We start from the raw sequence: 16,879 nt of genomic DNA on the forward strand, positions 1-16,879 counted from the left end.
TAAAATAAAAGACTGAAATCTCCCATTAAAAGTAAAGCATTCCAATGGAGTTGTCCAAGTGAAGAAGTACCATGTGGCCCAATATGAAAAAAAGAGAAGTTGTTTGAAATTCAACAAACAACCAACAACTTCAAAATAATGGTATACAAAAATTTATTTAGCGATCAACTACCTGAAACGTAATAGGAATTGAGAACAACCTCACATCTCATGAGAAGAACATTTATTATAAAAATATTCCAGATTTTATGCATCAATAGCATTAATTAGATATGCCACACAAGAAAAAGTACAACCCAATAGCAACTATGTCGATTAATATCTCAGCGTATTGTTTTAATCCATGGACCCATCTGGATTTTTAAACAAATTTTTCTAAACTAATTAAACACCAAACTGCCATGAATTTGTTGGTTGCAGATTCTCACACACACAAAAAAGAGCAACCAAAATAGTTTCAATATTATAATTAAGTGGAATACAAGATAATAAAGGAGAAGTTAATAAATCTAAATAGACTCTTTTTAGTTTTATTTTGTGCAATTTTTTGGGCAGGCAGCAAAGACCACTTACAATGCGTTAAACAAAAAAATAAAATTACTCCACCTGTGGTATGTAAACAAGTCAATAATTTGAAGGTTAATATTTTCAAAAAAACACTTCAGACTGGTTATATGACAAAAAATTAGTTTATTCAGCTCATCAGTGAACATTTACTTACACTAAAATACAAGCAATGTCCTGGAGACAAGGTACTGGTAGGTTTACAACTGGGCTTACTAGTTTTTAGTATACTGAGTACATACTTTAGCCCAAGCCGGTCACTGTTACTTAAAAGAAATAACTGGAATCTTTTACAGTGTTGATTTTTTAATCAATTTAAAGTTTAATAAGTTTTGCTCCATATTACTTCCTTATACTCAACTCATGTGCAATTGCTTTAACAATTTTTATTTCAAAACAATAGCAAGCAAGAGGAAAATCAATTTTTTTATTCGTATAGATAGCAAAATTATTTTGCCCAACAGTAAAATCAAACAAAAACAAGTTATAATACAAACTCCCCATAAGCTGAATCACAATGAAATAAAAGAATTCAGCTTACACATTCCTTGATGGCCTGAATGTGACACTGTTTTGAAGACGGAGCAACTAAGGTAAATTTGAATTGAAATTCTGTTAGAATCACTACTTTTAAGGCCTTCAATTAACTTCAGGTCAATTATCAAAACTAAAAAATATTTTTCAACTTCAAACTCCATACAAGTAATACAAAAAAAAGTATGAGTAAATCAAATCAATACTAACAAATTGTCTAAGAAATATGCTACTATTAAAATCCTGTTCAGGAAGAAGAATTTTAGCACCAAACAGTGTTGCTTGGCAATTTATGGTTATCTTATATTGGTTGATGAATTGTTCAATCTATATATATACACTCAAAATATCAAAAGCATCATTTTAACTGCATATCTTAATCCTAAGCATTATTTTTATCATGTGCAATATAACCATAACATACAAACAGCAAAATGTTTGACTTTGAATTTAGTTGTAAACATTAAAAACTTACATCACTTAAATAAAGACCATCTGTGCATAGATTCTATGCGCTGTTGCTATGAAATGAATGAACAAGAGAGCTTAAAGTAACTTTCACAAGTCTTGCATCAATACTTATGAATTAATATTAATTAAATTTGCAGTTGTACTAAAATCCATTCAAAAACATACAAAAAAAAGTAAAACCTCAATATTTATTATCAATCATATTGGGTCATCATATCCTTCAAGTAAATGGTATGTTATTTTCTGTCATAACAACTGTTGTAAATTAAAATACTAAAAAATACATAATGTATCTTTTATCTATTTTATTATGTAAATGTAATTAATTTTATATACCTATTATACTGTACTTTCTATGATATCAGGTCACTTAGTTCACATTAAGCTTTAGTATTTCTATGCACGTGCTGATCATCAGACCTAATTTTGGAAAATATTAAAATATGTTAGTGTGCACTATAGACCTAAATAAAACATTGCGTATCAGAACTCATTTATTCCTTCCACTTTAACCTAGAGAAGCAGGAAGGTTGCATAGTATGGTATAACTGAATGTGTCAACAAATACATCTTTGGGATGACTTCTACTTCATTTCAATTATCCCAATCTTATTAATTTGTTTGCTCTTTTTTATATTCACTAGTTTAATATACAAATGAAAGTGTTACGCATAAAAAATCAAAACTTATCAGTCTCTTAAACTCTTAGATAGTAAATTTCTATTACTTTTACCATCATTATTTTACTAGAAATTTTTTTTGTCTTTCATGAAAATGTTAAAAACTTAAATTGACATACGCATGTACCACCTAACTGAATATCAACAATATCACCACCAGAGTGGTCAATGTGATAATTTTGTTGAACCAAATTTTACACAAACTGCTAATCTACACTCTGATAGGTTCCAATCTATAGATTTCTTGAAGTGAGAACTCCAAATTTATTAAATTACAATCAATAACTATAAATTTACCGTAGTGTAAGATGCTCAAACTAGCGAAATAAGGAGTATCATTTAAACTTAACAAATGGGATAAATTCACCACTGACTGCAGAAGTTTTAAACAGTCTCCTCTTAATTTGTCTATTATGGATTTTATATCAAGAGGTGACAAAAAAAAAAAAAAAAAAAAAACCCAAGTAGTTTGAAGCTATCTATTTTTATTACTATCAAAGTGGTCAATACTGATGGCAACAGAGAAGACATATAAAATTTATTTTTTGTAAAGAAAAAACTTAAATTATCTGCTTTGGACATTTTAGATGTACAAGATTGTATGATCTATTTTTCAAAGGAATTTTGTAGTCCCTATGTTGAAATAAGCTTAAATGCTCACACTGAAAGCACTATCAGCACTTTAGATTCCAGGATATAAAAACAATGGTATTTTAATATGACACGTGAATAAGTCGCAACTCTCTTACCTTTATAACAGGTTTGTTAATTTAACAAGACTTTGTACTTAATCATTTACAAAAGCTATGGATATGGGTATTACTCATTATCTTCATCCAGTGTAAATAGATTTACTCTACGAAGGAGGTTGCATAATCGATAATCTACATCATCATAACAGTGGGAACTACCATGGTTTAGGTTGCTTGTTTTTGTCTTTACAAGGAAGTCAAAATACTAATATCATCATTAGTCTGGAAACCCACATTAGAATTTTATCATTAGTATTTTGTAAGAATAAAACAATTTCTCATAAGTCATTCTCACAGTATCTTGTTTTTACAAACATTCATGAATGAAAATAAACTTACTATTTTAAGTACAGTAATGTACAACTAATCTGACATATGAATTACTACACAATACACTACATTGCATCATTTTTCAACAACTCAAAAAATTAAACATTATGCTAAACAAATTATCAGTTTTAATACCCAATGGCCATCCTCCACTGTTTTAGTGCTGAATGAACATCATATATACTTACATGTTCATGTGTTGAATTTTTAGCAATAATACCATTCTAACACCTGCATTAAAAGCATTACAATAAAATGTATGTACACATGTGGGAAGAAAATGGAGTGATGATAGTAAAGTTAGGCCTAATATTAAAACAGTAAAATTCCTTTTTCATTTCAGCAAATTACATTTCATATTACGAGGTAACATACTATTAATGTTTAGTTCTAATTGTACCATAAATTTAATTAGTATTTTCTTAATTAAATATTGTGAAATGGAGATTACCTTGTAAGGCTATCGCAAATAAGATAGATTAATACCATGAACTGAGGAACCTAAATATAAATGGATAATGCTCAAAAACTTGCTCCTTGGTATTAATAACATGAATACTTCCTTTTTTTTTTTTAGTTTGCTGTTAAACATGTTGTAGAATTAGGATTAGCACATTTTTATTTTATGAATCTGTTTTCATTATTTTTTCGTTTTAAATTTTGTCATAATGACAGAAATACTTTAACGTATCTCAAAGAAGTATTTTACACTCTTGTTTCTTTTATACCTCTGAGAGACATACATATTAACTTAATTAACTACACAAATGTGTACAAGAACTATACTTATATCAAAGTTGAGTGATGCTATCACTTTGGGTAAGACAACACAATGGAATAATAAATAGTAATTATAGCAATTCAAAAAGCTCAGAAATTTTCAGAGGTTGCTCTCTTTTTTGCTTAAAAAATACAATAAAAGGGGATCACCCTTCAAAAGCATTCAAAACTTTGGGGTCAGGAAACATCATTGTGAGGCTTCCAGCTCAAAAATGGCACACAAAAGTATGACAACTACATATGCATTTTTTTGTGTTGTTTGTAGAGGTAGAAATCAAGTTTTTATTATGAGAAATAAGAATAACTTACTCTGTATGAACATTGCACGTAGCATTATCTCTACACAGTAAAACTATAATACAGCTTTCAGAGTGCAATGTAGGTAATACATTAATACATATTATTTCTGAATGACATTAATATTTTATTACATGTTTCAGTTTTTTTTTTAAACTGTACGTATATTTCACCATAAGTTTTACCTTTAAGAACACTTGTGAAACCATCAACAGCAACATAAATCCCATACTTAATTTCTGTTTTAATTTTTCCATACCTTCTGAAATATGATCTCGAGATACATGATTAATCATGACATTGGGCTAAGCCTGTCATGCAAAACTCAAACATCAGTTTCTGTGATAAGTTACAAATAACCAGTCCATTTGAGTTAAGAATGTGTAGTATAAACATCTGTAAAGCTCATGCTTTTGGAGGTAATCCTAGGTTAAAATTGAGGTAAACATTATTTTTCAAACTTCATGTATAACTTAAAAATATGCCACTACTTTAAAAAATACAATTTTACATTTCATCTCCCATTTCTTTACCACAACTTCATGCTTTACAAAATAAAAATGAAAGCCTGCATAATTCATCCAATGTCTACACCCTATCTTTGTACAATGTTAAACATAAGATTTATTCATCAAACACAGATAATCTACTTGTCTTTTCTATAAAATATGATGAAAGTTTAGGTTATATTCTTCTAATTAATCACTGGTTTGTATAGATACACAGAAATCTGATTGAAATGTACAACCTAACCCAAAGAGGTTAGGTGGTCTAGGACGGCAACACTATGGAGTTGGTCAACATTTCTTGTATGATGATTTTAAAATAAACAGTAATTAGGTAAGGTTAATACCTAAGTGACAGGATAATAACTAGAGGAAAACGATACTTGGTTTCCTCATTACTTGTATTAAGTTTGAGACCCATATAGTTTCTATTTTATGAAACTTAATTAAAAGTGCTTTACTAACCATTAAAGTATGTCCCAAATAGTGTTAATAATTATTAGTGTTTAATTTAATTTTTACCTTTTTTAAACATTTTAATCAAAATCATTTCATTTTACTTTAAGTTATTATTAAATACTACTGCTCAAAATGTAACACAATGCTAGAACATTTTACCTTGAAATGAAAATGCAAAAGGAATAACATCCTGTACATTGTGAAACAAAAAAAATCTATAAAATATCTACAGGTAGCCTTCTAAAGATTAATTGCTATTAAGTAATAAAAATGCTAATAGGTTTACATATGAATAAATTACTTTAAATTTAGATTATTTTACTAAATTCCAAGATATAAACTATAACAAAATCATGCATGACACAATCTGTAATTGATTAATGAAAAATTTTATTGAAAAAAATGTTTAACACAAGTTAAGGCCATGTAAAATTTAATACTTGGTTCTATGGTGTGTTTTTTTTTTAAAACCACAGTACTTTTTGTATGTGTAAAAACCAGGCTACAAGACCACAATAAAACATACATCAGCATTTTTGGAAACAATGTTATTGTACTCTGACTCAGAAAAAGACCAATATGTCTTTTAAATAAGTGACTTAGTTTATAATCAGCACTGTATTATCATGTGTAATTCATTCAAAGTGAGTACTTTTTAGCATTTATATTTTTGGAGGAAATGTACAGTTACACACCCTGCAGTTCAGTGGTTCATGAATGAGCGCTTTAACTCGGTGTGTCTGAAAAGTTCTGATAGAAAAAAAAGCCTTCTCTGCCTCAGTCTTAACAGGCAAATTGTGGATAAAATGCCCTCATACCATTTACACTGAAAAACCCTTCAGGTGTAAAGGATGAGGTGTTTAAAAATGTTTCTTATCTTCTTGCAATATTTTACAACATTAATAACAGCCCCCCCCAAAAATAAACAACAACAACAAAAAAAACAAAAACTAATTTACTTTAACAATAATGTTTATTAACAATGTACTGGTATACGCTCCCAGAGATGGACATAGTCAGGGAATCACAATTCTGCCATGGCCTGGCCAATCACTAGATATGAACCCCTGTTGAGCATACGAGTTATTTTACACAGACCCCTATGACAGCACCCCAGTTTTTTTGTGATCTATTAATAAACAGCAGCAAGGTCAAATGAAATAAGTAAGCTTAGTATTAGTACTCATATGACATTTTAATATTCCTTCTTGTGTTCTAGTTATGTTGTGTTTTTTAGCACTTTATGCACTAATACAGTGGTTCCTAGGTGAGGTTCACAGGGAGTTTACAGCTGGTCCATAAGATTCATAAAAAAAGAAATATGTGTTTTAAAATACAGTTACTGAAGTATATTGTTTTACAATGGAACTTAAAAGTTCTTTAAGAAATTAATATTGTACAAAGGAGTCTGTGATATTTTTGGATCATAACTAAACTAGTCCTCAGGTGGAAAAGGGTTAGGAACCACTGCACTGATAGCAGTAGAATACTAATGTACAGTCGATATGTGAACGGTGCAACTATTCCACTGAAACTCTGCAATAAAGCTGGACTAACATTTTCTAAATTAACAGTACTTCAATATGAAGGCCTTCTGATTACACCACATTCACACTTCAAGATGTTGGTTAGTAAATATTTTCTTTTTTTAGGAAATATTAGAAATTTGAATTAATTTTTTCTATTTTGTTAATTTATGGCCAAATAACTAGATTTTTGACTAAAGATTATTAGAAATTATTCAAAATTTCTGAAATCACCCAAAGAGCACAAGAACCAAAAATTCAATTGTACATGACCTAAACCTTCCTCATTACCCTTTTTTTTTTGTTGTTATCAGAGATTAATAATTTTAAGATAGTCTATTTTAAGCTGTGAGAAAGTTATAATCTGCCTTATATGTTTAATTGTCAAGTTTAATAAACATTAAAAAGATTATTCAAGAGTAAAATGTCTACAAGTTAAAATTATTCCATAATACATTTTGGTAAAGTTAGAATCTTTAATGTTGAAAATGTGTACTCTTTTCACATGTCAAATACACATAATTAAGGAGAAGAAAATCTCAGGTAATTTAATATTAAAATTCCAGCTATAACAAAAAGAACAGTCAGCTTATTACTGTTTCTACAAAAGATGCATGATGATATCTTATTTACATGATGATAAGGTTTATTAACCAGCATATTCCATCAGGACACATTTTTCACTGACTTTTTCATACACTGGTATGATCTTCTACAGTAACTTGGTGTCTATATTCACCTCATACTTGTGTACATTTTCTAGCTTCTACTTGAGGTTGAGCCCACTCCACAAAATCATCTAGAAGTACAGGCCAAGCCCCTGCATAAAAAAAACAAAAAACCATTGAACAAAATATTAACTTCTCACAGACTTAAATACTTATAAATTTCAAGAAATGTATCTCTTTAAATATTTTCTTGAGCAGTAAGAAATATTACTTGTAGCGTACATTGTTGTTTTACAAGTCAAATATGATATTTCAATGGATCATCTTATTTTGTAAGTGTTGAAATACTAGCTTTCACTTCAACCATGTTAAAAAAGTTGAGATATTACAGCTACATTTTGTGACCTTTTCACGAAATGTGATTTAACATAAAGTTTTTGTTTTACAGGAAGAAGACAAGAAAGGTTCACTTTCTGAAATTATTAAATAAATGTAATGTAATTATTGGCCATAATGTAGTTATTACTGCATGCTACCCACACCTGACTGACAAAGTACAAGTCTAGAAGGTTTATTTAGTAGTAGAGCTTTTAATAATAATAATAGTTAGCTTGAACCAAGAATAATAACGGTTTCAATGAGATCCTTCATGGAACCACTTTAGTATAATGAATAACATTTGCAAGTGTGAAATGTATGTATGGATATGAACACATACACAGATTCTATTTTATCAAAGTGACAGAATCAAGTTTGTATCAGAAATAAATTTGAATGATAAACAAATTCTTTCACCTTTTCGGACAAAACAAAACCATAATTTACAAGGGAGGTTCAAATTCTTGCAATTTCCACGATTCTCAAATTTGTAAATTCTTTGTTGAAAGTAAGACAATTATTTCATAAAACTATTATTCAGTTACTACTATAGTCAATTTAGCAGCTTAAAATATAAACAGTTCAGTCTATGAAATTTGAGCATGGAGTCTAAAGCAAAAAAGTTCCACAATAAGCAAATTCACAACAAATGCCACGGTATATTTTGAATGTATTATTCCACACAAAGATACACTTAATACACAAGTGGGGTATAAGGCAAGCATCCTCATAAAGTGAAAAACAAAAACTTACATTGGGATTTTCTACTTATTAAATGTTTTTAAAATCATAAAATTAGAGACAGCTTTCCAAGTTAAACCTCAGGAATGAGCTTTTTCAAATTTTAAGACTACATTTTTACACAAGTTATAATTTTTTCAAATACTTAAGGAATCTAGCACAATTCCAGGCAATATAATATTAGCTTCTTATCGATAGGACTATTAGCTTGGAATAAATTTTCAATTTATGTCTAACAAGTTGTGAATAAGCATAATTTAGTTTTTTAACAAATAATTTTAACAATTAATATTTCCTGAGAATTTTTCTTTATACACAACATTATTCCAATTAAAAATAACTAATTAAGAGTGAAGCCCTTGAGTAAAATTTCTCTAAATTTAATTAATTTTAGTCAGTTTCCTCACACATTTTTGTAGCTTCCTAGTCCTGTAGATGAAATTTTAAAATAACTTAAAAACGTAAAGGGATTTTTAACATCTACGGCCCTCAAACAGATGCTTGCTTAACACTAAAAAAAACAATTCTATATAGCAATTTTACTAAATTTTGTTTTCCTGAAATTTCAAAATTTAATAAGTGAGAGCAATATATTTTTGTTCTTTGTAATAATACACTTATTTATTTTTACACAAACAATCATTCTTTTTTTACCTTTTAATTACTGCTGATGAATTTACTGAACAAATGTAGCAAAAAATTAAAATACAATCTTTTTTTAACTGTTAAGTTTTTTTAACCCTTTCACTGTCATGGGTTCATAGTTGAGACACACTACACAACTTGTGTGTTTTTGCCTAGAAATGCGTCAATTATTTGGTGAGTTAGTGATTTTGTACCACCATGAAGAAAGAGTTTTCCCATTAAAATTTCAAAAGTTTACCATTTTCAAATTTCAGATAAGTGATGAAATATTAAATCTTTCTTTTTTGTTTTTTATTATGTATCTAACAATAAACTTGGCAATAGGAGTTTAATTCATAAACGTAACTGTGAAACAATTAAAAATCCTGATACTTAAAATTATTTTATGTTGAATGCCAAGCTTACACTGAACAAATTACAACGAGTCCGCTGAGTAAAACCATACCTTCTTCATCGTAATTGCTCATTTCATCATTAATCATAGTGCTGAAGTCAAGTAGCAGGTTCCATGTATCTTTGGGAATGGCTCTTCTGTGATGTTCCTAATTGTGTAAAGTTAACACATACTTATAAAATATGCCCTAAAAAACAAAGGATAAGAAAGCTTACAAACTCACTTTTTTGACACATCCCTCTATGTGTGTGTGTGTGTGTGTGTGATCCCTATTGTTTTGTTACTTGTATATTTATGTTACTAAACCTGTATTTACTATGGACACAAACACAAGTTTCCTCAATTTAATAAAAGCATATCAGATAAAGATTAATTCAAAGAAAAGGATAGGGAAATTACAAACTGTTGAAGGAGTTGAAACACAAAATGTCCATAAAAATTAATATATACATATATATATATAACCTAAACTAACTTGTTTCATTTCACTTTTCAAACTATCTCTTTGAACAAATCTGTGAACTGGACCCTAAGAATTTCATTAAAAAAAAAGAATTCATTCTGACTTTTGCCAATTTTTCATTGTTAAAGTTCTAAATGAAAAGCATCTTTTCAAGTTACCAGAAATTTTCAAGGAAAGTTCAACACACAAAGATGTAAGTAATACACACACACACAGCCTGACAATAAGTAAATAGACACCCAAAGAATATAAATCAACCATCTCAATCATCATGTGCATCATAATCATCAAAATTGTAATGTATAAATATAGGGATAGTGCAGTAAAAACCACAGAATAAAAACAGTCAAGTCAAACAAAAAGTTCTCAGAAATTAACTATATTTTCATGAGGATGCATAGTTATACAATGGGAGGGCAGCAAAGGTCAGGGAAAAATCCCCAGGTCACCAGGTCATTCATAGTGAATAGAATAGCAATGCAGTTCCAATCACATCAACAGTTTTTGCACAGTCCTGGCAACCAGCAGAACTGCACCGTAAGTAGAAGTGTGCAAAATCACCCACATCAAATGGGCAGGTGCAAGTGTGACCCAATACTTCAGAAATTATCTTCAAAGCATGGGCTACAATGGCACAGTAGTGAGATGGAAACCTCTTCTCAATACGGGCAATATTGTATGTCAACAGCAGTGGACATCCCAGACACTATCACGCTATCTTGCCTTTTTCGGACACTATAATGTTTTTCTGAAGAAATCAGTGGGATGCACTTGGATTTGACTATTACCCTCCCACTGAACCATCAACAAGTCATGACAAAATACAGCAGTACTTTGGTTATAAGGTAGGGTTCCATTTGAGCAATGGAAGCCAGGAATGGTCACTGCTACTTGATACATCACAGTTCTTCAGCAAAACCTTCTACTTTTCTATGTTAATGATTATCTTACCAGACAATATGGTACTTTTATAAAAAAAAGATGGGACTCATGCCCATTCAGTCTGAGTCAGAAAATGATGGCTTGAAGATCAATGCATTATTACTCTCCTTTTGCCAGTTCAACCTTGGATAAGAACCACATCAATCAACATCCTTAATCGTTACTTGGGAAAGCATCACAAATAAACTACTTTTAAGGACACCTTCATCGAAGATCTTTCTCAGAAGCGACAAGCAATCATACAAACTCAGTTTCAGATGTTGTAAGTACAATTTATAAGCATGTCTCTGTTTTAAATATTGCAAAGGGCAGAACCATAAATACTAAGATAATCTTGTACCTTTTGTTTCATGTTTATTTATTTAATAAAATGGAATTCTTTCTGGAATTGGTGTTTTTTTTTTACTTACTGGTAGGCTGTGTATATACACAAACACTCGTACAAACATGCAGAATTAAATACATCTTTTAACTTCATAAACATAACTTATAAGAAAAATATATAATCAACTGATTCATCAAGGTTGACTACATAGATGTTTCTATACCTGTAAAAACTGACACCAGAGGTCAAGGAACTTGAACTTCCCAGCTAATACAATATTCCAGTAGGCTACAGCCATGTCTAAATCTACAGTAAAAAAAAAAATTAAACACTAAGTGGTTGATCACAAAACAAGTACCAACTGTTAAGTTTAATAAATGAAAGGGTTGACCTGATCATTAAAAGTTATTTATCAACATCATCAACAAAACTAAACCATCACTAACTTTACATTTCATTATTCAAATTTCTTTTAGGATTTTAAGGAATAAAGTTACATTAGTAAAAACATTTTTATTCAAGCAACAATAGAAAAAAACTGGTTAAAGAAACTTTCTTTTTGCATAAAGGCATTATTTTTCTGTATAGATTGTAAGTATTGTACTTTTTCATATTTATTTCTGAAAATAAAGAATACTGATACTCTATAAATCTCATTCACACTTTTCAATCACACGTTAAAATCCTGTTATCATAAGGTATTAAAAGCTACATTTTGTACTCTTAACACATGTACATACGTGTACACATCTTTTATGGCTTCTATTTAAATGAATTAAAGGTCCAATCAAATTATAACCAATATTAAATACAGACCTTAAAGTTTCAGACTTCCACTTTTTTTTTCATTTTATGCCTACTTGTAAACAGGTCACACTAACTCTGTTTAAATTTTGGGTTTCCTATTTCATTTTACTTAAGTGTTGTGATACATTTGGATCTGTTTGTCAATATCTTTTGACCCCCTCGACAGCCACAACAACTGTCTCAAAAGTGTGGTAGTCTGACACGTAAGATAAAGGTAATTTATTGAAAAACAAAATACTCTGTTGCAGAGTGTTTTCCATATAAATAAATAAATATCCTATCTCCTAACGTTTTTTTTCAAATTTCAATAGCAATGGAAGAATAAAACTATTGATAAACTCAGAAATGTAATCCTTGTCAGTTTCCTTCACAAAAACATAGCTGTAAACAGAAAAAGACAAAACTCTGTTAAACTTTATTATTGTAAAGTGACAAAGATCGATGAATAAAAAATAAACAACTGAAAATTACTGGACATTTTTAATAAGGAACAAAACAAAAGTGAACATGAAATTCAACAACTGAAAATATAAAAAAATAAATAAAAATAATAATTATGATTTTGGTTATACAACAGTTTAATTTGTTATTAAACTACAATATTCCGGTTTAACAGCAAGAGCCTTTTATAAGTAGATTGTAGGTAACAACTGATCTTAGAAGGATTTCAGTTGTTCATCAGTGAAATGATTCATTTACTATAATTTAGTAACAATGTAAACACAAAAGGCAAAAGGCCTTTTTGCAAAAAAATGAACAACAAATTACAAACTTCATCCTGTTTTGTACGTAATATGACACAGGAGGTTAAAATTATTTTTCAAATTAATAATTGGACAAAAAATACAAAATGTAATAAGTTAGTTTCTTAATAATAATAATTATATTTTATGGTAAATACATAAAATCAAGTTGTATAAAAACAAACATGAATATTCTATAGTATATATATTAAAAATAACCTTTCTAGGTTTACAAATCTCTGTATAATAAATAATTGAAATACACAAATTTACCTGTGAAACGTCTGCATTTTGACTGTTGATGAAACATCATTGTTATGATATCAATACTTTTGTTATTAATGAAACGTCATTGTTTTATCGTAAATAGTTTCACTACTGAGTAAAAATCATAATTGTTTTGTCAGTATTATTTGGATGAAGACAACTATGATAGCTGGGATTATCAGTACTATGTTGACAAAGAGAACTATGATAGTTGAGATTATCAGTATTATGTTGATGAAGAGAACTATGATTTTTTACAGACATACAATGCAACAGGTATTATAAAGGTATCTGATATTTTGATTTGAACACCACATACATTTGCCTATAGAACATTTTTCTTACACAATACTAGAGCCCTTTACATTTGTAAAATGCAGGGCTGTTCACAGACTGATACTATTTCTCAATTCTATTTTAGGAAATTGTACAAAATAAGTTCATTTGTATTGACTGAATTATACCATTTTTCAATCAACAAAACTGCTAACATGGCAAATGCTTATCTTTTAAGTATACTAAACTAAGATACTTACCAAGACTTGGTAAATGCTTTTAATATAGCAAACAAGGATACTTACCAAGACTTTTTTGTCCTGGATTTTTAGCATAGTTGAAAGTGAAGTTATAAAAGTCTTTGAATTTGATTTGATCTTTTAACTCTGCTTCTATTGTTAGAAGTCTACTCTTGAGTTTCTCAATTGAGTCGCACCTAGCCAAAAAAAAAAGAGTTTTTAAAACATTTTACTCAAGTGATAATGTCACGTTTGAAAATATTTGTTTTACTACTACCCATTAACTGTGGCTGCTATAAACGTGCAGAATTTTTGCAAGCAATACATTGTATACAGCACACTTACTATCAACTGCTGGAGGCAAACCAAATCCTATATAGCTAATCAACAGTCAATGGGTTAATATACATATATATATATATTTTGTTAAACAAGACCGATGTCTGTAGGTTTACTTTCTTCTTAGAATTCTTCTCAAGAAGTCGATAAGCCGTCTTAACGTTGTTAGAACAACTGGTAAAAGTTGTATATATATATATATATAATTCATCCCATGGGTCTATTATTTATTCAATAAACTTTATTTTCCCAATATCATACTCAGTTTATAGAAGCTGTTTTTAACAACCCCACTTAAAAAAAAAATATATATATATATATATATATATACACATATTTCACATTACTCTTATTATTGTTAAATTATATAATATCATATAGTGCAGATTACAGCTGCACAATGTACAACTTATAAACTTAATAATCCCATATTTATCACTTTACATAAAACAAACAAATGCATTAACTTTCCTTTACAGTATACATTTAAAATTTTGATATGTACTTTTATTATATGAATTATTCAAACTTCTTAATTTTGGTTTTTCTCTCTTCTCTCACTATTGAAAACTATTCTTAATAATTTAGGGAAAAAACAGCATTTAGAAGTATTCTGAATATAAGAGTAATTTTTCTACAAGTCTGTTACCATCATTTAATTACTTAACCTTTTGTAATTTTTAAACAATTAATATTCATGCAACAGAACTTTGTAAAAAAAACATGCTTTTTGTAGGGAAATGTGTACACGAACTATACTTATATCAAATTTGAGTGATGCTATCACTTTGGGAAAGACAACACAATGGAATAATAAATAGTAATTATAGCAATTCAAAAAGCTCAGAAATTTTTAGGAATGAGTGCTTTAACTCAGTGTGTCTGAAAAATTTGCAAAATGCACATCAAAATAATTTGAATTCAAAAACTGTATATTTATAATCATATCACTGTTGGTTGAGACTGAACATTATGGCATAGAGGTGTAAGAAAAAGTAATAAATTTAATTTAAGCTATAACAGATAATACACAATTTTTTAACTTTAGATTACTTAAATATCTTCAAAAAATTTTATATTTAGTCTGTGACATATGTTGACTGCAAAAAAGGATTGGTTTGAGAAGAAAAATTAAGATAATTTAAATGATGTCATAGTTGAAAGTTCTTAATTTTACCCATTACTAACGTTAGTTGGAAATATTTGTGTAAATTCAAAATTTGCTAAATTTCCATGCAAGTGTTCTGCATGTAGGTATGCCATACTTGTAAACTGGATGGTAAAATGTTGTAAGCATGTAATTATTTTTCTTAGATGCAGGTTACATAAGGCAATATCTATCTTACAGAAGCTTGTAGCAATTTGATCTTGTGTCTGCGTACACTCCCTGGAGTGGGTCAAGCCGATTTCAAGAGGTATCACAGATACTTGTACAAACTGGTACAAGTTTGGGGGTCTCTCCCTTGTAAATGTTATACAGAATAGTCCTTGATGTCAGTAACCTAAAAATTGTGGGATACAGCACTAGGATCCTTTGACTGACTTGACAGGGTGGTATTGCATTATTCTTGGGTTTGTTCTTTTCTTTTACATATGTATTTGGAAGGCCTCTCAGACAAAGCTATGATAAACGTTTTTGCAAGTAAAGATTTTATTTCATAACTTCTGTCACTATAACTCTCTGCATAACATTTTTAAAAAATGCATTTTGGGGATACTTATAACTACCAGTAAAATACCATTATACCTGAATACCACAATTATATACTGAACCGCAAAAGAAACGTCGCAGTAATTAGAGGAAAAAATGATACAAGAATGAATGCCATATTTTTATTGAATGAATGTATACAAACCAAAATTATTGCACAAATTCGCATCATTACAATTCATTCACTGTTTATTGATAAAGTTTTTCACCACAATATCACCAGATCAATAAATACAAGTCACCAGTCAGTAGCATGTGTGTCCTCCATTAGCGTTGATCACGGCCCGGCATCTCCTGTACATGGAATGAATCAGACGGTTGATGAAGTTCATAGGAATGCTAGTTCTGCAGGTATGGGCTGCTTTGGAACTCCAGGCATCTTGTCCAAGACCAACGAATAACGTCCAGTTTTCTTTGAACTTAGTCCGGACTTAAACCCCATAGAACATCTGTGGGACGAAAGCTTCCTACAGTAGAACAACATAATGATTATGCCTTGGCCCTCGTAACTCTTGCAGTATGAGCACGTGCGTTGTCATGCTGGAATGTGTGGTTTTGATGGAGTGCAAAATGTGGCACAACATATGGTCGAAGAACTTGGTCGATATACCGGGCTGCATTGAGTTATTGTTATCCAGTTATTGAAGTTAAGTATATTATATAAACATGCCATTACAGTCTACGTTGCCATATCTCGTTATTGAGGCTAATTATATTATCATGTCATTACAGTTCACGTTGCAACATCTAGTTATTGAGGTTAAGTATGTTATATTAACATGTCATTACTGTCCACGATGGCATATCTAGTTATTGAGGTTAATTATATTAACATGCCATTATAGTCCACGTTGTAGGTCTAGTTAATTATTTTATATTAACATATCATTACAGTTCACATTGCCAAATCTAGTTATTGAGGTTAAGTATATTATATAAACATGTCATTACAGTCCACGTTGCCATATCTACTTATTGAGGCTAATTATATTAACATGTCATTATAGTCCACGTTCCAAGATCTAGTTATTGAGGTTAAATA

General features: G+C 29.6%; 1 protein-coding gene across 2 annotated transcripts in view; it reads right to left on the minus strand.

Moving 5' to 3' along the window:
- The window catches only part of LOC106478761 (DCN1-like protein 1), a 38,276-nt gene that overhangs the window by 3,651 nt on the left and 17,746 nt on the right, over positions 1-16,879 (minus strand). The window contains exons 4-7 of one of the 2 annotated variants that reach the window (XM_022382403.1): positions 13,854-13,984; positions 11,679-11,761; positions 9,777-9,873; positions 7,639-7,719 (exon numbers count right to left, since the gene is read on the minus strand). In XM_022382403.1, the coding sequence (XP_022238111.1) occupies positions 7,640-7,719; positions 9,777-9,873; positions 11,679-11,761; positions 13,854-13,984 (391 nt within the window). In that variant the 3' untranslated portion in view covers position 7,639. Of the gene's footprint in view, positions 1-6,490; positions 7,720-9,776; positions 9,874-11,678; positions 11,762-13,853; positions 13,985-16,879 lie in introns of those variants that run through there. The other variant, XM_013939324.1, reaches the window with a different exon arrangement.

The sequence above is a fragment of the Limulus polyphemus genome, unplaced genomic scaffold (genome assembly GCF_000517525.1).
Source record: "Limulus polyphemus unplaced genomic scaffold, Limulus_polyphemus-2.1.2 Scaffold247, whole genome shotgun sequence".
NCBI classification, from domain to species: Eukaryota; Metazoa; Arthropoda; class Merostomata; order Xiphosura; family Limulidae; genus Limulus; species Limulus polyphemus.